The sequence below is a fragment of the Lutra lutra genome, chromosome 6 (assembly GCF_902655055.1).
Source record: "Lutra lutra chromosome 6, mLutLut1.2, whole genome shotgun sequence".
Taxonomy (NCBI): Eukaryota; Metazoa; Chordata; class Mammalia; order Carnivora; family Mustelidae; genus Lutra; species Lutra lutra.
The window spans coordinates 139,483,517-139,506,004 of NC_062283.1; the positions used below are offsets into that span (position 1 = coordinate 139,483,517).

Here is a 22,488-nt window from a genome sequence, read left to right on the forward strand (position 1 = left end):
AGCTCACATGCTCTGGACACTCTCTGTCACGTGGAGGAAAGGTTCAGGACCCCCCTCTGTCCCAAGGGGCTGTAAACTATAGAAGCTAGTAGAATTCTTGTGACAAGAAAAATTTAAAGATCATATCGAAGCACATTACAGTTTCTTTTGAATTTTGGCTTCTATTAAAAAATGAACACATTTGCCAGTATTTCAAGTTGGCAAAACTCATTCTTAGTTTTTATTTGGTAAAATGAAGATACAAATGATTTGAGTGGAACACATGTTTAAAGCTTGATTAACTAGTAGGGCAAAAAAAGAGGATGTAAATTATCTTATTTCCCAAAATGTTGTTTCATGTATTGATGAAAATTCTACCTAATTTTAAAAAGTACTTTATTTATTTATTTTTTAAAATTAATTTTTATTTAAATTCAATATAGAAGACTGATGAATCACTGACCTCCACCTGTGAAACCAATAATACATTATATGTTCATTGAATTTAAGAAGCACTTGATTTAAATAAATCTGTACATCATTTTTAAGATACAGCCAGACCTTCAGTATTTGTGAATCTATTAGTCACAGAAATTAATTAAAATATTTTAATATTAAATAAAGGAAAATGTAATGGCTTAGAAGTTAAAACTACTCTAAGAAACAAATAATGTAAGGGATTCCTTCTAAGCAATTCCTGGAAGTACATTAGAAATAATCAACTTAAATGATGAAAACAAACTTCTGCATTTTTTATTAGTTTCTTGGGATATAAATAACATTACATATTTTATAGTACTCATAATGGAATCTACACTATCAAGGCATGTAAATTCATCTGTTCTCAATTGTTTTTATGCTTGCATATTAATAAAAATTGAATTGGGGAGTAATGTTTATATTCTGGGAATTTGTATTATAAAGTTCACTACTTTTACAATTATACTGAAGAAAAACTATGCATATGAACTTAAAATACCTGAGCCTTATGGATAATAATGTCTTAAGGAGGTCCCAGCCACTAGAAAAACCAAAGTAATAGCAGGAAGGGGCCTGGCGCTTGGTGGTCTGTACAAGGACAAAAGCAGGATTGTGTAGTAGGAGGAGTTCTGACAGGAGTCTGACACCCGAGGAATCAGGACAACCAAGATTCCAGTGGAAATTCTCCTACTAAGCGGCTCTGTAATTGGAGAAATTCACATCTCATGAATTGGTTCCCTCATCTGTATGACTGGGGAGTTCAGAGGATTGAATGAAGCCATATTAGAGAGGCCATGAGATCTATCTATTTTGTTGGTGGTGTTGTTGAGACTTTTGGGTAAGTCCCCAAACTTAACTGATGACATTGGAATGTGGAGACTGGTTCCTCTTCATTTGTCATCCGGTCACCAACCTGAGTAGACTACCTTGCTATTCTCAAGTCTTTGCTCGGCTCATCCCCGTTCATGCTCCCCTACTCTCACCCAACTTCCTCCCTCTGCACTCTTGAACATGATAGCCTGTCATCACTGAATTGGTTCACCCCATGTGCACTTACAGCTACGTCTAAAATTACTTAAGCTCTTCTCTCACCAACACCTTTGCTTCCTTCTCCTCTTAAACTCTGCTTTACCCACCTGGAAAATCCCAAGCAGGACTCGATCCAATTTTACTTTCCAGAGTGCATGTGTGCGCATGCTCACACCCATACACACACACTCCACACACAAGCACAGACACATAGCTGAAACCGCTGAGATCATCCCGAAACTTCTCAAATTTCCAAAAACCTGTCTATTTTCAGACTCACCATTATCTTACACTTGCCAGTTTCCTTGCTTAAGGATAATCTTCCCACCTACTTCCAGAATCCCAGCCACCTTCGCTTTTTCAAGGACCTTCGTCCATTAATACCTTCCTCTTCTCTCTCTCTCTCTCTCTCTTGACATTTTCTCCAGTATATAAATAGAGTCAATATTTTCAGTCTAAAAATATCTTTTTTGGGGTATTTTTCTTACAGGATACCACATAATAGAAAAGTCCATAAGTCGTAACATTATGGGTCATCACACGTGAACACAGAGTCACGATACATTTCTTCCTTTTCTCCCTTTCCCTTGATAATTCAGCTTCTAGTAGTGGTAGAATAGCAGTTTACATTTGATAATGTTCACTTTCTCACCCTCAATCCACTTCCAAAAACCCAGCTGAGCTTCAGTCCTAATGACTCTTTTACTATGAAACCAACTGATTATTTTCAGCCCTTCCTCTGCCTGACCTTTCAGAAGCATTCAACACTTCTGCCCGTCCCCTTCTGGAAACACTTTCCCTTGAATCTGTCCTCCTTCTAGCTCTGGTCACTCAGGCTTTCTCTCGTGTAGTTTGCCTCACTCTGAAATATTGGCTATTTATAAGCTCCATACTCACAAATTCATTTGTACATTTATATCCCACATGCTCTTCAAACTAGACATTTCCAAAAAAAAAAAAAAATCCAGGATGAGAACTGAATTTAGGGGAAAAAAATAACATTTTATCCACCTTTCAATAAATGGAACTTCTACTCACCAAAGCTCTGAACTTGGGATTCTCTATTTCTTCTTTCCTTTTCCATCCACTGCTTATTTAGGATGAACTCTGTTGACACATACCCTTGCCATGGCACTGGTTTAAGTTCTCATTAGAGCAACAACTTCCTAATTCTCAGGCACAAACTGGCAGCCCGCAGGCTACCTTGGGCCTACAGACATTTAGCTTGGCTTATGCAGTGTATTAAATTGTTGAAAATGTCATCAAATTAGGGAGACTTTATAAGAATCAAGATTCACAGCTCTTTCCAGGTGGTTACAGCAGTTCTAACAGAGGAGAGGCTGCTTGGTGCATGAACGGAGATGCTGTTCAGGTCCCCTTGACCCCCCGACCTGTTTCTCTCATGAACATCACCATTCCTGGGCAGGCATCAGAGCCTGCAACTCCTGTCCCTCACCAGCTTCTCTGGCTCTATTCTATTGTCCACACTGATCCAGGATGATCTGTTCTAAAACCGACTTCTGCACATAGCTCCTAGTTAAATTCCCTCTGCGGTTAACTATGAGCTTCTGGATAAAGTTCAATTTTTGGTGTGCAGCCTTCACGGTCCTGTCCTTCATGATGTGTTTCCTTCAGTAACCCCAGTCTCTTTTTTCCCTCTCTCTCCTCCTCCAAATCTTGTTCTCTAATTATACTGATACTATTTGCAGTTGTCTTGATGGGCTATCCTCCGTCCAATCAGCACTCCTTCTATAGGTCCTTCCCTCTGTCTGAAAAACTTCATGTCACTCTAGTGCACACCAGCTGCCTAACTTGCACTCTTTTCCGAAAGTTCTGGGTGCCATCTTTGACCCCCCCTGAACTTCCGGGTCCAAGAACACCCTCGCCATGCAGTTTTCCCACTGTCATGGCTCTTGTACCCTGCTACTGTGATAACTCGCCTGCTCCCACACACTGTGAGCTCTCTTAAGACCGGAGTGAGCTTGTTGTCTTTTCTCTGATCCTGAGCCTTTTGTCTTTGACTCCGAGCATGTCTTAGGGAGTCTGGCAAATAACAGGCAGGCATATGCATCCCTAATGAATCATACCTATAAAATCGCTTTTATAAAATTTATCATCTTACATACACAGAAGGTAATACTATTACTGTCCACAAAGAAAAGCAAGAAGTTGCTTTAAATGTAAAAATTTTAAATAGTCTATTATAAAAAAAGAAGCCCCTCAAAAGAGCCAGAATAAAACAAATATGTTATTTTAAAAAATTCTTTTTTTTTTTTTCCTGGTTCTTTGGTGTGTGTGTGTGTGTGTGTGTGTGAGAGAGAGAGAGAGATTGTAGGTGTGTATGGGTATCACTCAGGCAGATTTAACAGGACTGACAATTCCTGGTTTCTTAAAGCATTTGAAAATATCTATCACCTTTTGTAGATGAATAATTTGTATCTATTTGAGGGCTACATAGATTCAATAAATAGAATCAGTCCCATAGAGCTGGCAGGGAGGAATCATCCTTAAGACACATGTCTCTTGTCACTTTGTGCCTACGTTAGGAGAGTCATTATCCCGCAGATTCCTGGGGGCCTATATCTGGAAAGCTATAGCTACTATTTCATTAACATGGTCCGGGTTAAAGAGTACTTTCAGGCTTCACGTCACACTGAATTTCCACAGTTTTGTGAACTGAGAAGCACTGCTTCCCATCACAGAGGGGGCCGCCAAGGGGCTTTGTGGGCCCTTTCAGCTAACAGGCAGGAGACCTGGCCCCCGTCCTAAGCCTTTATCCGGGGGTCTGGCACTCTACCTGGTACAAGACGGCGCTTTTCAAACTTTGACTTCCGTTGATCCTACTGAGGAGCCTGACTCCTGCTTTCCTTCTGCAGCCAGTGGGACAGGGGCAGGGGGACCTGGGGGGTGCCTGGTTATTTCCACTCTCCGGGAAGCTACACCATTACCACATTTCAGCTAATAGCTACTGTCAGAGGCGGAACACACTGCCTGTGGGGTGGGGTGGGAAGGAATCAGTTATATAATGAAGATCTACTTGCAGAAGCAGCAAGCCCCAAACCTTTTCTTAACAGCTGCAATTTTATAAAGCAGTTATATTTGGCTGCCCTCGAAACAGTTGTGCACATTCTGTACAGTATTTTGAGTCTGAAAAGTAGAACTTAAGGGGATTCTAAATGTCCTCCTCGGCTTCCAGAGAAAGCTTGTTGGCCATGTTGGGGTATTTGCTCATTTTCCTCTGACTTCTATGACTGTACGAGAAGAATAACATGTGGCCGTATGATAGGGTTGATGTGTTTGAACAACACCAAGCAGAACACATTTGCTTTTTAACAGCCCCCTCTGAGTTAAGCCGCCTGTGACATAAGGTCAGTTTTTGCTTGTCTGCAGGATCACATAAAAGTACGTTAACAATGGGATTTAACTGCTGTTTTTCTTTGATGCAGGGGGTGTCAAACTGACTTAAAGCAAAAATCTCATAGTTTTAGGATCTGATTGAGTTTGACAGTTAAAGTAACCATAATAAAACGTTTGCATATTTTATCATTCATAAGGCCTTTTTACATGTACATTGAAAGACACTTTACACGAAGTATCACTGAGACTGACAATCTTAGAAAAGGGCTATTCTTCCCACAGTGCTAATCTCAAGGTCAGTGTTTACTGCTCAATTTGAAAATTTTAAGGACATTAAGTATATTATATAGGGTAATTTTTTTCCTATACAATAAACAGCTGACTATAGCCACATTTCTCTGATTCTAATAACATCTGTGACCACAGAGAAGAACACAACATCAAAAAATGAGTAATATGTATTTTAAAATCAGAATTTGAAGAACAGTTTCCCCCAGAGTGCCCTGAACTTCTCCTTTTTTGTTGTTTTTAATTTCCTCTCAACACTTCTGTTATTATTCATCCCACAACCATCTTTCTTTCTAGATTATAAGGTCTTTGAGGGCAGAGGGACTGTTGTCTTCTCCTTTATTACCTACCTGGGACCCAGCACAAGACTTCATGCAAAGCAGGTGCTCAGAATATGTCTGCTGAATAAATAAATTGGTAACGTCCTAGAGCTATATACATTTTTACCAAGAGAATTGTTTTATCTAAAATTTTCATCAATTTTACTTTCCTCCTTTCGGGCAGGAGGGTTTTTTTTTTTTTTTTAATCACATAAATACTATTTCAAATGCTTCTGCTTTAAAATAAAAATAATTGTAATTGATTTGTAATATAGCTTATAGAACATTTGCTCTGTGTAATGCTTCTTTCCTAATAATAAATCTCAACTCTTTTGAACACTTAAATAATTTCATAGTAATGTAATTAAACTTTTTAAAAGTTATTCTGGCTAAAGGAAGAAAAGGTATTACTTAATGTGCATTAAAAAATTTTGGCTATTGTAAAAGCATATTTTTTTGTTTCTATCCAATAGTTTTCATGAAAACTCTTTGACATATTTAATTTAGTACAAGCTAAATTTAATATAATACATGTGAAGTGCACCACATAACCACAAGGTATTACCTCTATTTTATAGGAAATCAAATTTAAGACTATTAATTACTAAGATTATTAAGATAAGCAAAAAGCACACGTCTACTGAGGCATTCCAATATATACACTGGCAGACACCCCATAAATTGGTCAACAGCAAATTTAAAAAAAAGTATAATATGGTGAACAGAAGCTTTTCAACTTCAAAATCTGAGCTGGTAACCGGCAAAACCATGTTTAATGAATGTTAAAGTACAAAGAGATCATATGATTTTACAATGGTGACACAAACACTTCATTTTCTGTTAGGATGCAGTACTCCATGACAGACAGCTGTTAGAAACTAACGCTGTAATACCTTAAAACAGGGCTTTCTCCATCTATAATTTCTGTGACCTAATTTTTGCTCATCTCACTGCTAGCAGCCCAGAAGAGGAGCTGATGTGCTGAGCCAGTAGTGGTGTCACACGACAATCACTGATTGTGCAATTTCACACCTAATGGTGTGTCCCTCAAAGTCCAAGATTCATGCCCACAGTCTATTAAGAACAGAGAATGGAGTCCTGCAACCATCCAGAGATCAGAGATGGAGGAATTCCAAATGGGTGGTACCTGGTTAACAGAAGCATCTGTATTAGCCACAGGTGAAGGGGAGCGACAGGCAGGTGGAGAGGAAATTTCACTGCTGGTTCCCTCCTCCCCAGACTCCTCAGTGACAGGTGACAGCAGAGTGTGACAGCGACCTGCAGTCATCTATCACATAAAATGTAGCCCAAAGGACATGAACATCGGTTAGCTATGTTAACAAAAGACCTGGTCAGGCACTGGTCAAAACAAAAATAATAATATAACAAAGGTTAGAGACCCCAAGACCCAAATCTACATACAAATTACGTTAATATTTAAGAGTTCTGTCCCCAAGTGACTGTGACCCTAGGGCCCATTTGTAAAAGAGAGTGCATATCACAATAAAGACTTGTGGTGTTGATTATTATTTTCCTTTCTTTGATGTCTGTGTCCCTATAAACAAGTAGAAAAATCATGAATCATCCAAGTAAGGGAACAGTCTACAAAATAAACCTTGTGTCTTTTGTGGCCATCTCAAATTCTAAATATTCTAGGGAAATAAATGCACTCGAGGTAATATTTTGCCAAATGAGTCCAGGTACGGTTACACACCACCTGAGGCACAGCACATATGTGTGGAAAAAATATATAGCACTGGAAAATGTTATAGTTACCAAAATAAGTAATGCATTTTAGATACAGAGTGATAGGTAAGTGATGTTGCAGAACAGAAATTAATGGAAACTATTTTAATTCAAAGCTAAACTTTGGATTTTCAGTTTTCTTATTTTCCTAATAGTACCTTTTCTTCTATATTTTATTAAACGTCTGTATAACAGAATACACAAGTATATCTAAGTCGGCCAGAGCTTTAGTTTGGAAAACATACACACAAAAATATGTGTAGCATGATTCTCCTATCCCCCAGAACAGTAGACAACCGTGCAAAGGAATGTTATTTTATTTATTAATTTATTTTTTAAAGGACAGAGCCTCTCAGTATTATTGCTAAATTATAAACAAATGAAGGGCCAACCTTTGGCACCTTAAATAATTCAGCCACCTCAAGCAAATCACATCATTTTAACTGTCACTGTGTACAGTATCAAAAACTGGCCTTGGCCCAAATGTAGTCAGGGAGTTAAGGAGACTGTTCCTCAGTCCGAGTCTGCAAGAGCTAGCACTGATCCCTAAAACAAGCCCCGAAGAGGGAAACTGGAGCCCCTAGCCAGGGTGCAGTCAGAAGGGAGCGCGCGGCTCCCAGCGCGCCCCGGCCTTCGCCCTGACTTACCATGACCACCGAGGGGTGGGCCGAGGTCGCGGGGAGGAGCTCCCTGTCCAGGTCCTCCGTCCCCTCCGCCAGCCCCTCCACCTCCGTCACCGTCAGCAGCATGGTGGCGTGCTTGGCTTTCATCGTCAGCATCTTGCACTTGGAGTTCAAAGAGGCGATCTGCTCCTGGTAGCCCTTGATTTTCTGAGCCAGCTCCTGGGGAAACATCCCCCCCCACCCCGTGTGTCAGAGCAGCATCAAAAGGAAACACAACTAGTAGCGTTCATCTTCCTCCAGCGCGGGCCAATGAAATCGCAGAGCTGCGCCAGCCGACAGCAGCGGCCGAGGCCGAGAGGCAGGATGTGGACGTGCGAGCAGCGGAGGAGCCTGTTTGCAGCGCACCCGCAGCCCGACCACCGCGCCGCCGGCCTGCAAGAGCGCTGCATGGCCAGCGCCGGACACTCAGTGCCCCGCGGTGGGAGAGTCCACGCCCGGGAGAAGTCCGTGTGCAATCGGGGACTTATGTAACGTGAAGCGCTCACAACTTTCTTTAAAACGCCTAAAGAATCTGAAACTGCCAGATGGTTCATGCCATGGAAATTAGGTCATGTGATGACTGAAACTACAAAAAATGCAATGCTCAGCTCTCACCATACTTAATGCAGCAAACTGAGCAGTCATCTATTACGGACCCCGTCACAAAAGTAACTTGCGTATCAATTCCTGTGACCCACGGAGGGGTTTTTTTGTAGATAAGCTATTACATATGAAATCCGAAATTTTTATGCAGATCATTCCTGCAATAAAGTTTTGTACATTCACCAAATTCTCCCTCATGGGCTCCACCATGCCTCACATGTTGCTGATGTTTCAAACCAGAGCTTTGAACTTGAAGTTCACTTCAAATTCAATGGCTTTTAAATTCATTGATTGTTGAAAATTGTTTAAGAGATAGAGGTGTTAAAGCTTTTACCAAGAGCTTACTGAAAATAGATTCTGGACAGTACGTAGCTCTCTAAAATCCAAAATATTAAGTAAAAATTATCTAAGATGGTAATTTTAAAATATTAAATTTATATTTTACTTAGAAGATGTATACATGTTTAACAAAAATGAAGATGTGTATCAAAACATGAATCCTAAAAGTACCAAACCATCACTTTTTTCTGTTCCTTTTATATGTGTTTCCTGAAAAGCTTCCATTTAGTGCTTGCATGTAACACATTTTGTGACAAAAACATTAAATGCCTTTAAAGCAATAGTATGTATACACATAAATCACAAGGCATATATACGCACTATGCCTGTATGTATATATGTAGGCACATCCTATCATTTTAAACATGTTGACATTCAAACCACAGCTTTCAACTCAGAAGTTCACAAACGAAATAACAAAAAGGTTTATATATAATGTGTGTTTATGTATATACGTGTACATATGTGTGTATGAGTGTGTGTGTGTATGTATATATGTGTATATACGTGTGTGTCTGTATATATAGGTACATACACACACACACACACACACACCCCTGCTAGCCAAAACTGACTAAATGGAAGGAAAAACAACCCAGCAAAACTCAGCCAGTAGCCTGTCTTCCTAACTTCTTCTATAGCACAATAATTTTTAAAGCAAAAATTTTAAAAAGTAGAAATTATCACTTCTTTTAGAGCTGCAGGTACTTAATTAAACTTAACAGGGGTTTGTTTTTCTTAAAATAGTGATTAAACAGCTCTTTACTACATCTGGCCTAGTGCCTACTACATGGTTACTCTATTATAATTAGCATGCACATATGGAAAACATCTACCAATTCAGTGGACTCCTTGAATTCTGTTTTCATAGGACAAATCACTAAGCCTTACAATGGCTTGCTCCACAGGGGTAGATTTGAAGAATCTTTGTGAAGTAGCATTAGTTTTAGTCCCTTCCCTTTTCTGCCTATGTGGATGGCTGTGCCCCCTACTGCTGTATCCCGCAAGGCTGTGTGCCCACGCTGACAACAGACACCCACCTCCTAACCTAGAGTTCTCAACTTTCTTGTGTATAAAACTCATTTGGGCTGTTTGTTAACAATGAAATTCTGGTCTCCACAAAGGATTTTGATTTACCAAGCATTTTATGCTTATCCCATATGACTCCCTTGGAGAAATAGCTGTTTAGGACTTTCTTCTGTAAGAATAAAACCTGTCTATATCATCATAATAACTTGGTGGGCTGGTGATTAAATCTACTCAATTAAAATGGAGCCCCTCTGGCCTAAAGTATTCTCTGTTCTCAGGGAGCATATGTATTTTTAATTTTTACTGAATATTTCTGAAAATGACTACAAAGGATGAGTATAAAGAGGCAGGAATTGCAGACACTGTGTTTGTTCTAAGTTCGGGGGCTACCCCTCTCCTGGGCGATCTCCTGCACCCAGGAGACCTTGTATGTAAGGTAAGAAGCAAAGAGCCTGAGTTTTTCTCGATCTCCTATGATCGAAAAGTGGCAGGATAATTTTTTTTTTTCAACTTAAAGGCAACACTTAAAAAAATTACAGAAAAAATGTGAATTTCTTAGAAGTGAATAAATTATCAATTATTTTTAGGAGTGAAAGTTATCCTTCTATACAATAGATCCACCTCAAAATTGAAATTTCATTAAAGGCAGACTGAAAATACAGGAAAAAGCAGCCTTCCCCGTTCTTATGTTATCATAAATCAGGCTTTCTCCATTCAGCACTTTCCTTCCTGTGTTTGTTTTATACATACCACGAGTCTCACATAGGACAATGCCATTATTATTATGAAAATGCATTCTAAATCACATGACAAAACTTATAAATATCTACACTCATGTTTAGAACTGGAAAGAGAAAATGGGACAGAATGAGTGGCTCACTGAACAGGACCCTGGAGGACAGTCTACAGTTGACTGTGCTCAGCACCAACTCTGGGATGCTGGCCAAGTCATTTATTTTCCTGGACCATCATTCTTCTCTTCTGTGCAATAAGGTAGCCCAGATAGTTTCTGCTGCAGGGGAAAAAATCATGGAATTTGGAGCCACAGATATTGGTTTAGAATCTGGTTTCTGCCAGTTACTAGATTTGGGAGCTTGGGAAGTCACTTACAAAAATAAGTTTCTGTTTTCTTATCAGTATAATGGAGATGATTAAAAAAAAAATCCTTACCTCACAGTGATGTTATAAAAGATAATGTAACAACCTTGTAAACTATTTAAAAACCTCAAAAAACTGTAGTAATGATAATTATTGTTATTTCAGACAAGATTTTTAAAATATATACTTTCTGTACTATGATACAAAAGTTGTTAGAACAAAATTCTGGATCTTATAAAATGACATTAAAAAATCATTCAATAGTAAATTAATTTAATATATAGCCTAATGTATGAATTGTATAAACAGTCGTTTCAAATATTTGCATAACATATTTTCACTTAACCAATGGCATAAGAGAAATCAATAGTTAACATAGATGACATGTACAGTGTAGAAGTAAATGTAGGTGAGAGGTTTATCAATGTTATTTTGTAAATCATATATAAATGTAAGTTACTGATGCATTGGCCATGTCAAGATATTAAAGAATTGCATTTGGAGAGTAGGTAGTGAGATACTGAATCCTTCAAAGGCAACAACTGAATCTTCTGAGAAACTCATATGATAACTTGGTTTGGAAAAATGGTTTGTTGCTCTTATGACAACAAAGTTAAAATAGAGCAGATGAAGAATAAACTAAGTATCTACCCTTGGCAGATAAGACACACTCTTCCACCCTGTTGCTTACCCCAATTCATGATGCTGTGAGCCAGTCCCCAAGGGAAAGAGTAAATGTGAGCCATACAGGAATTGACAGGTCAGAAGAAATTCATTGGCAGGTATCAATGGGCCAAGACACTCAAGGTCTATGATCCCTGAGACCAAGTCTGCATAAGCGGTATTCAAGTCGAGTTTATAATGAAGTTATAAATACAAAAAAGAAGGCATATTTGAAAATGGGGAAGATGCTGACAGACACAATCTGGAAATCAGCAAAACAACATGGACCATACTCTGATTTTGGTGGAAGGAACTGAAATAATCTATGTTTGAAAGAGCAAATGATTTTTTGATATGAAGTGTCTCTTCTTTTTAAAGAGCGTGATCAAAGCAGCAAAGCTTTAAGCACTGCTGTTTCTAGCAGGCTCTGAGTACAGAGTGGACTATGTTTTGGTGTAACTGACTGTGAGAATTTTGGGTGCAGGAGACAATTGGTGGGTCCCTGTGGAGATATGTCATCAGCAACATAGAAAGAGGTTTTGGCCTCAAAGGGGAAGACTCAGGCTCTTGGGTCTTGGAGAGGATCAGCAAAAACAGGGCTGAAAATGCAAAGACAGTCAGAGATGCTCCTCAAGGACTGAACACACCGTGCATGGGACAGGGCAAACTTTCCTCTGTGATTCACTAGAAACCGAGTACATGTTCTCAGCAAGTGCCTGCATTCCCGTCTTACCTCATGTCGAGAAATCTGGGCCTGCAGCTCCTGGATGTTACTGGTAGCCACAGGTTTGTCCTCAATTTCTCTGTGGGCTCCTTCTATGAGCTCCTGGAGGTGCTGCATTTCTTGCTCATACTGTTCATATTGTACCACAGCCTCCTTTGAAGAGAAAAAAAAGAAAACACCTGCATGATTATCTTTCGGTGTCAATAACTATGGGACTCATTCTGTGCGGCCATCTATAGTGTTAACTGGTATTTTCCTGTGTGTCTAGGGAGCAAAGAAATGATGGGGAAAATCCCTGGGTGATTCAAGTCCTCAAGTTTATGCAGATAGTTTAAAGATTTCTCTCTGAAAGAGTTTGCTAAGATTACTGACCCAATCAGAATGGCTAAGTGGCTAGATCCTCTCTGTTCTCCCCATTCATGTTGTCCTGAAAATGGCTGTGTCTTGGTCAGAACAATGGCATGGTGGGAAGCAGTATGAAAAACATGATTGTTTCATTTTTTTTTGTCTAAGAAATACTAAATATATGTATACATTTAGTATTTATATTACACATATATATATGTAAGGCACTTGTCGAAATGCTGGGTGGAAGACAAAAAAATGAAGTAACCATGACTTCTATCCTCAGGAATTCACTATGCTACAAATTAAGAGATAATCCAAGGAGCAGGGAGAGTGGACCAAGGTGGCCATTGGCTACTTAATGAGCACATATGTGTGCAGTTTTTGGGTAAAGCAGGAAAGGTATTAGTTGAAAGGAGAGAAGACGTGGAGAATGTCATTCCTTCCTAGTAAATGATTTTTCTCTTATTAGCTAAAGAGATTAAGAGTTACACTTGGGTGTACTTTTCAGGCAAGAAAATGCATTTGGTGCATCAGTAAGCTGAAATATGAAAAAAAAATTCTGTAACATATACTAGCAGTAAAGGCATTTTACAAGGCTTTAGAGGATTCTCAGATGAATAATAAGAGGTAAAAATGTATGACTGAAGATAAAATTAACCTTTATAAGTTGTTCTTTACTAAAATATATTGCTCAAAGATAGTTTTCACCAAAGGATATTTTTTATAGAGCTTTCCCCAGGCTTTTGTGGGTGATCCAAACGATAGCATTTCATCTCCTTATTTTATGTAACCACAACAATCTGTCAGATTTAACACTCTGGATGTGTTTTGATGGCTGAGCCCACACAACGCTAAGAAAAGAAGCCCATGACTCATTTGCTGTTGCTCTGCTGGCCTGGGGACAGCAAGAGTCCCCAGCTGGGACCTGGGACGGCAGCACATGCCTGCATGATGTTGTACTGCTGGATGGCCGTGTGCTGCAGCCGGCTGGCCTCCTCCTGCAGGTGCAGGGCCGCGTGGCAGAGCGGCAAGCTGGTGACCACATCCTCGGGGATCCGGAGGGCGCTCTGGCAGATCTGCACCGTGTGGACCTTTGGCTTGAGTGACTCCATCTCAGATAACAAATGCTGAAAGTGCGAGTTCACATTTTACATCGTGGAAAGCATGGAAAAAAATGTGTATTTTAATAGCTTATTTCATAAGAGCTGTTTACTAAATAACAGGTCTGTCACATGTCATAAATATTTTCCAAGGAATTTTTCTTTAATGTATAGAGTACTAAGACTATAACTGATTTCAAAAAATCATTTTTCTTCATTATTTTCCTTTTTTTTTTTTTTTTTAAATATAGCTCCTTAACTCATTTCCTCTGAATTATCTTGCTTACCTGTCGATGAGAAAGTTGCTCCTTGAGACTAAGACGTCCGACTTCTGGAGAAGTCAAGGTTGTCTGGGCTTGCTCCAAAGCAACTTGTAAGTTTTTAAGCTCGGTTTCAAATTTTCTCATATCCTACAGAGTATAAGCAATATAATTGTCAGTATATACGCACCTGAAGTTCAAAGTCATAGAAGAGTAACATCGCAGTCAAGATGGCATTATCAGAGGTGAGTACAATATCCTCACTATAAAACCGTCATTTTTTAAAAATGATAGACTTTCCAATTAGAATCACTAACATTATTATTACTGTTATTGTTATTATTATTATTATTTATTTACCTTGGCAGCATCATGGAGATTCTGCATACGAATTTGGATCATCTGTCGCAGCTCCTCAGACTCCCGTCCCAGTTCTGCCACTTGCTGAGACATTTTTTCTGTGGAGTACACGCTAGCGAGGTACTGTAATTTCTCAATCATTGCTTCCAGATTGCTGTGGATTTCTTCAGATTCTTCTAGCATGCTCTAGAGTGAGTTATCAATAATCATGACAGTGACAGGTAGGCAGAGATAGACGCGTAGGTAATCAGTCTGGTGTGGTGTAAGACTGTCAGCCCAGAAGGGAGTGAGACGTTTGCAGAGTTCTCACGTGCACTGCGGAGTGTGTGTCTTACTGTGTTTAACCTTCATACCCCTGTGCCTACTCCCCACCTACTCTTCTCCCCATTTCACAGGAAAAGAAATCAAAGTTTAGGAAATGTCAACCATTAGCTGAGGCCACATGTTATTAAGTGTTGGAAACTAAGGCTCATGCTCTATCCTCCACCCCAAGCTGCTCCCTGGTGAGGGTCAGGACATAAGTATCCCAGGAACGCCAATGCTCTGACAGGTTGGGCATCTTGTCAGGTTGCTGAGCCTACTTTTTACTCATATTTAAACTCGAGAGATGCCTTTCAGCTCTCCTATTCTAAGTCTAAGATCTGAGATGCTTATTAGTCTAAGAAATGAAAATAACACAAGAGCATTACAAACAAAAACCTTTCAACACTTGCTTTAGTGAGACAAAGGGGGTCGAAGCAACTTGAGATACCAGGAGGAATAAAACACAGCGCTTGTCACTCAGGATGGTATCACCTAGTGGGACTGATGATACAAATGGATTGTTAACCACATAATACACATTCTATGAGGACAGTGAAAGAGAGAAAAGGTTAAAGATGACAGAAATGAGATGTGCTCCTGCTTGCAGGAAGACTGGGAGAAGGGAGAGCACCAGCAAGGGAATAGAGATGAGAGAGCACAAAATGCGCAGTGACTGGGATATGGGATGTGTGAAGAGAAATGGGAGCTGGGACATTATTCTTAGCAATAAATCTTTATTTTTTAATAATAAAGTATAGTATTTTTCTCTCATGAGGAAAAAATAAATAATATTAATAAAATAATAATTTTAATAATTATATAATTTTAAACTATGTAATTATATATAATATGTACAATTACAATAATAATAATTTTAAATAATAAAGTACAGTATTTTTTCCCCATGAGGAATGCTTTCTCTCTCTCTCTATATATATATATATTAAAGCTTAGAAAATATTGAAAATACAAAGAAGAAGATAAAATATTCTGTAATACATCAGAGATAATTTTAAATAGGGATAACTGCTGTTACATGTGGGCATATTTTTAGGTAACTGAGATCATAATATATGTATAATTTTCCATCTTTCTTTTCCACCTAGCATCAGAACACGTGCATTCTGCCGGTGTACTGTTTTTGGCTAAACTTGGGCAGCCTGACCTAGGGCAGGTAAGCGAGACCTCCTTGAGAGTGTCTACAGGCTGAGTTCTCTCCTGAGCATCTGACAGAACCACGGACAGGCGGTGTCCCATGTCTCGGAGGCACTCAACCCACCACCTGCCCAGGTCAAAACACCTGGGAACTGTCCAGGCCTCCCCCCTCTCTTTCATCCACATCCAAGAGTCTCTAGAGTCCAGAACTCTAGCTCAGTAATAGCCCTCGACTCTGTCTTCTCTCAGCCTCCAAAGAGGGACCCTGTCACTCTCTGGCTAGGACTGAAGCCACCTTCCTTTCTCTCTTACCTTCATCGGTCTGTTTTCCACAGTCTGCTAAATGATCTTTCTTAAAATACAAGCCTGAATTTGCTGTTTGCCTCAAGACTGTCAAAGACCTCAGAGTGATTGTAGGTTAAAGCCCAAGTTCTTCTTACAGGACTTTGGATCTTTTTTCTTCTCTAATTTTACCTCTTATGACTCTCTCTACCAGCTCTCCTCCACACCTCCTCCCTGGAGCGCCCCCACCACTGCACCAAAGCACCCCTCACTCTTATTATTGGGATTTCAACATGCATTTTTGTCTACAATGCATTTCACACGAGTAGGCAGCCTGTCATTCAGGCCTCAGCCCAGAATCACCTTTTCCTAAGACGGCCTCCTTCAGCTTCCCCGAGACCCCGGGCAGTGTGGGTAGAGCACACTCCTGTGGGCTCCCTCAGCACCTTGATCCCTCATCTCCTGTACTTAACACACTCTGTAATGGTCTACCTCCCTTTATCAACTCCCTGGGGCAAGAACAAGGAATATTCTTTGTATTTTAAATTCCCAGCTTTGGAGGTGCCTGGGTGGCTCAGAGGGTTAAGCCTTTGCCTTTGGCTCAGGTCATGATTTCAGGGTCCGGGGATCGAGCCCAGCATCGGGCTCCCTGCTCAGTGGGGAGCCTGCTTCTTCCTCTGCCTGTCTCTCTGCCTACTTGTGATCTCTGTCTGTCAAAATAAATAAATAAAATCTTTAAAAAATAAATAAATTTCTAGCTTTGGAAAGGAATTATTCTATAAATGTTTGTTGAATAAATAAATGAGTACAGGACCTACTTAAAACAAAACAAGACAAAACAAAAACACCTGATGGTTGTTTTAAAGACTACATTTATACTCTATTATATGTCCAAAATGTCATTCGGAAAAGTGACTTGACATTTTTCTTTAAAATTCCACTATAGGGGTGCCTGGGTGAGTCAGTCAGTGAAGCATCTGACTTTGGCTCAGATCATGATCTCAGGTTCTAGGAACGAGCGCCATGTTGGACTCCCTGCTCAGGGGGGAGCCTGCTTCTCTGTCTCCCTCTGCCTCTCCCCTCTGTTTCTGCTCACTCTCTCTCTCTCTAAAAAGTAAATAAATAAAATCTTAAAAAAGAAATTTTACTCTAGTGAGGTGCCTGGGTGGCTTAAGCATCTGACTCCTGGTTTCAGCTCAATTCAAAACCTCAGGGTCATGAGATCAAGCCCTGTGTCAGGCTCCACACTCACCGTGGAGTCCACTTGAGATACTTTTCCCCCTTCTTCTTCCCTCTCCCCTGCCCATCCCCCTCTAACCCACCCACCACTCCCCCACCCCGGCTCACATGCTCTTTCTCTCTCTCAAATAAAATCTTAAAAAAATAAGATTCCAGTATAGTTATTAAACCACATATTTTATACATTTTGGATTATGAAGTAGTAACATTTTGATGATCATGATACATTTTGCCAATTGTTTTTCAAAAGATTTTAACAAGTAATCTTCAGAGTTGAGAGCTCTCACTTCTTTAAATATGAACCTCAAATAACTTTTAAACTCTGTTAATTTGATAGAGTGCTCTCTCTCTCTCTTCTAAATTTTTCATTTCTAGATTTTTAATGAGTTTGAATATTTTTTCATTGTTTACAACCAACTGTAACTTAAGTCTTGTCTTGTGTAGTATAAGAAAGATTCCAGAAGAGTATACAAGATTAATTAGAGAAGAACAATCACGTACATAGGGAAATTGGTTAGCATCTGTAAAAGCATTCCAAGGAGAAAATGGGGGTTTGATCTAGAAACCTGTCCACAGGAATGGAAAAGTGAATGATTTAAAAGATATGAGTATATATAAATCAGAATAAAAGAAAATCTAAAATACCTCAGGATATCCATATAACTAAGTAAAAACCATTATGTATTGTATTGTAAGCTAACTGGGCTATTAGATATTTGTATCTAATTCAAGCTAAAGATAATAAAAGGATGAAATAATTTCCTGGATGATATGACCAGAAGAAAACTTCCAGAAATGAAGTAATGCAGCCACCATGTGATACGGACTCTTTGCTCCTTTCCAGCTGACCCTGCTTCCTCTGGAAAGCCGGACAACTGAGACCAGGCTGAATGCTGAGAGGAGGCACCCACGTGACACCCACTGAGCCTGATATCTGCACATATGTTAAACCATTTGATTCTCCTAATAATTCTGCAATATAAATATCATTTACAGCTCTACCTTATTGATGAGAAAACTGAATTCAGAGAGGCAAAGCAGTTTGCTCCAAATCACACAGCCCTAAAGAGCAGAGTTTGGTTTTCCCATCTGTCTGGGACTGGAGCTTATCATCTTTCCACATACCACATATCTTCCTGGGGAAGAATTTTCCACCATATCCCCCCAACATGTGATTGTTTCAAAGAAGCTGCAAAAAAAGAGAGACCTACATAGAGCTGATTATTTGGGGTCTCAGAGAAAGAAAAGTCTAGGAGAGATAGAGGATACTATTATTTATACTATATATATATATATATTATATAAATATATAATATATATAATGATATATATTATATCATTATACTAATGAAATCTTATGGGTAACCACTTTCTTCCATGGATGAGTCATTAGGGCTACCTTACTTTTCTTTTTCTCTGGCACCTGCATTAACTCTACATCATGGTCCTTTAAATTTTCTATCAGTCTAGCCAGTTACATCAAATTGCTCTCTTAGTTACTCTTTGAAAATGACTTTTTTCCCAAAGTTACCTGATGTAAAATGTATTGTTCTCGAAGCTGATGTGCTGAATTCCATGTAATCTTTCCATGTAGCAACACTTTTGCTTTTTCAATCCACTTCAGAATGAAATCAAGCATTTCACTGTATTCTTCTAAATGGGATGCCGCCTGAAAAATCATTACCATTCACATAGCAATGTCAACTCTGCTTCATGAGCTAGAAATCAGTCTTCTACTTCTCTTTAGATACAGTAATCCTAGGGGATGATTGTTATAACATCCGTAATATCTAAAGGTAACATGAATAATCATTTCCTTGTTGAAAACCTGTCAAGGACTTTCTAGTGACTTTAGGATCAAGTCCAAGTACTTAATACGCTTGAATAACTGTCTTCTAAAATTATTCCCTATTCTCATGTCTTAGTCATCTGTCTAGGACCTCTCTATCCCTTCTCCCATACTCTACCCTCACTGAGTAAGGAGGCTTGGTACTGTAATTCATTAACTGCCAAATTGTGACTTAGTTTGTCCCTGATTATAGAAAAAAACACATAATCAATTTATGAAGGTGAATTTACAGTCAACAATTATGATGGATGTGTGACCTGAACCTATTCAATGGTAAATGCCGAGTATATATATGTGCATTTTTACATATATATCTTATGTCTTACATATATTATATATATATACCTTATGTCTCATGCCTTTAAATATATTTTTATATATAGATATACTTATATATATATGTATACCTACATATATATATTATTTTAAGATATTTGAATTCACCCCATACTGATTTTGTAAAACATGTTACTGGATGAGTATTCATTTCACAAACTACTTCTCCAGTTGACAAAATATTCATTCCTAAAGTCCATTATATGACCATGTTTGTCAATGTACTGACAATATGGTTTGATATAAAATAAAGGCAAGCTTACATGTAAATTTTAGGAACACAGGTGTGGTATGAAATGAGCTACCATTAACTACCCTCATCATTGTCCATATTATCTTTTGATTAATTTTCAAAAGAAAAAGCGACCACTGAATTTCTGCCTTAGAAGAGTTTGATTCCGGGGCGCCTGGGTGGCTCAGTGGGTTAGGCCTCTGCCTTCGGCTCGGGTCATGATCTCAGGGTCCTGGGATCGAGCCCCACATCGGGCTCTCTGCTCACCAGGGAGCCTGCTTCCTCCTCTCTCTATCTCTGCCTGCCTCTCTGCCTACTTGTGATCTGTCAAGTAAATGAATAATATCTTTAAAAAAAAAAAAAAAAAAAAGAAGAGTTTGATTCCTGGCCCGGAAGACATACCTGACCGAGCTTGGAGAGCCGGTTCTCAGCCTGCCTAAGAGTCTGCTGATGAAGTTCAATCAGTTTTCCTATCTTCTTAGCCAGTGGTTTACCCAGTTGGCCATTCTGTTCTGAGAATTTCTGTACCGCTGCATCTAGTTCCACTAATTTTAAATTACAGCCATCCAATTCTTCTCCTAGCACCTAAATGGAAATCAACACAAAAGGACATTAAACTACAGAAAGTAAACTTCTCCAGATTTTCCAAGATCAAGGGTGATATTTTAAATGATTTTTGTAAATGCCAACTATTATAAAGAATACTTCAACTCCGATCAGGTCATTTCTCTTTCTCCAGTTAGAAAGGCAGAGTAGGCAGGATGTTTTGTAATCCTGGTGTTTATTTCCTATGAGGCTGAGAGAGAAGGCTAATGTTTTCCTTCTGCCCCACCCAAAAAGGATTCGTCACTTACCTCAGCAGAAGAGCGAGAACACAGATTTAACCACCAAGACCATTCATTTTGGAATTTTTATACTTATATTCCCAAATCATTATTTGTTCCTTTGACGCTCTTCCCTCTTACACACATGAGTAAGTAGTTATATTAATACACTTCCAAAGTAATGCTGTAAGTAATCTATGTTATGTTTCTAAAATGTCTTACTGCCTGCATTTACTATTTGTTTTTAAGGAAGCTTGCTAATCAAGAAAACTTTTTTTTTCCCCTCTATATCCCCAAGATAAACTAACTCCAAAAAACAGTAAATTCATTCAATAACACCTCTATGTTTCCACTTTTTCCTTACCTTTTGGTCAGTTTTAGCTTGTGCTAAATTATCTGTCTTCGTTCTCAGCTTACTTAGAATAGTTGTGAGATCTTTGGCTATGTTCTGAATTTGACGGCTGAATTCCTGGCTCATGGCTTTGCTCTGTTCAACTTCTCTTACTTTGTCCTGGATCTAAATAATCAATGAGAATAGCAAAATCAACCATGATTTAAAAATTGCGTAATTGCCGCTAAAGACCTCAATCTTCAGATGTTGACAAGAGACACTTGACGTGGTTAACACTATTTTGGCGTTGATGCTCCTTGTCAGACCAGCCACGTGTCGTTGCTAGCTCTCATGGCTTTCCACGCAGCTTTGCCTTCCCCAACCTTTATGCCTCCACTCTTTCTTTGTGCTGCTGTTTCAGCAAAGGAACAAGCAATGCATGTACAGTGATCTATGCACCAAATATTTATAAAATACTCATAAATCGCAGTATGTATACAGCTGAGTTTGAATCCTAGCTTCTCCATTCACCAACTTTGGAATACAAATTCCTTTAACCCTTTTTCTCCACAATATGAAAAACACTGCTAGATCACTGGAAGCATCTGGATTTGTTCCCAAGCATCTTTTTATAAGTTAGCTGTTGGTGATCTCTTAACCCTTTTGCCAACTTCCCAAGTACATCCCCATATCAAAAAAGTGTTAAGCAGAGCCAATAAAAAGAAAAGTTTAAAAAGTACAGTTAACAATTATAAGTTTCAAATAGCTTTGGTTTGATTTGATAACAGTGATATTTTTGCTTATAATAAAATGCTTAAGAGAAAACAATAAAGAAATATTGTCTTTACATAAGTGAGAAGTACCTAAGTATAGAGGAAACATGCCTTAAGAATACTTTTCAGGGGACCCTGGGGGGCTTGGTTGAGTGTCCAACTCTTGGTTTCAGCTCAGGTCATGATCTCAGAGTTGTGAGATGGGGCCCTCACTTGTTCAGTGGGGAGTCTGCTTGAGATTCTCTCTCTCTCTCCCTGTGTTCCTCCTCCCCTCCCCCTGCTCACACTTGCTCTCTCTCTCTCACATAAATAAATAAACTTAAAAAAAAAAAAGAATACTTCTTTGACCTTCATTATTTTGAGTTGAGTGCCAACATAAGTGGGATGCATGAGAGTAACTCTAACAGAGAAATTTATCCAGAGAAAAACAAAAATTTTTTAAGATCTGAACTTGCCAAATCATCCTTCCCAGTAGACCTTCCAATGTCTAAGAAGAAAAACCAAAGAGGCCAATTAAATATTTAAAATAGAAAATAACATTTTAGTTTAGGTCAATGTCATGATGTAGTAGCATTGGATTTTGAAGACATTTTTAAAACACTGCACTATACATTGGAGGGTCCAAAAAATGCAGTGCACTTGTGTGAATTTTATAATTGCTACAATGTGACACTATTTTCCGTTTCATGTAGCACTTTAGAATTAATGGTATATATTGTCTTTGTCCCCTATGGACTGTTTTCAACTTAACTGTACTTTAGCATTATGTCACCGGGGAG

General features: G+C 38.9%; 1 protein-coding gene across 1 annotated transcript in view; it reads right to left on the bottom strand.

The window, feature by feature from the left end:
- Positions 1–22,488, bottom strand: part of SYNE1 (spectrin repeat containing nuclear envelope protein 1) — a 472,480-nt gene that overhangs the window by 156,383 nt on the left and 293,609 nt on the right. The window contains 9 exon segments of the mRNA XM_047733936.1: positions 6,601–6,741; positions 7,847–8,041; positions 12,327–12,470; positions 13,610–13,792; positions 14,053–14,175; positions 14,386–14,571; positions 18,896–19,033; positions 20,184–20,366; positions 20,970–21,122. Of these exon segments, the coding sequence (XP_047589892.1) occupies positions 6,601–6,741; positions 7,847–8,041; positions 12,327–12,470; positions 13,610–13,792; positions 14,053–14,175; positions 14,386–14,571; positions 18,896–19,033; positions 20,184–20,366; positions 20,970–21,122 (1,446 nt within the window).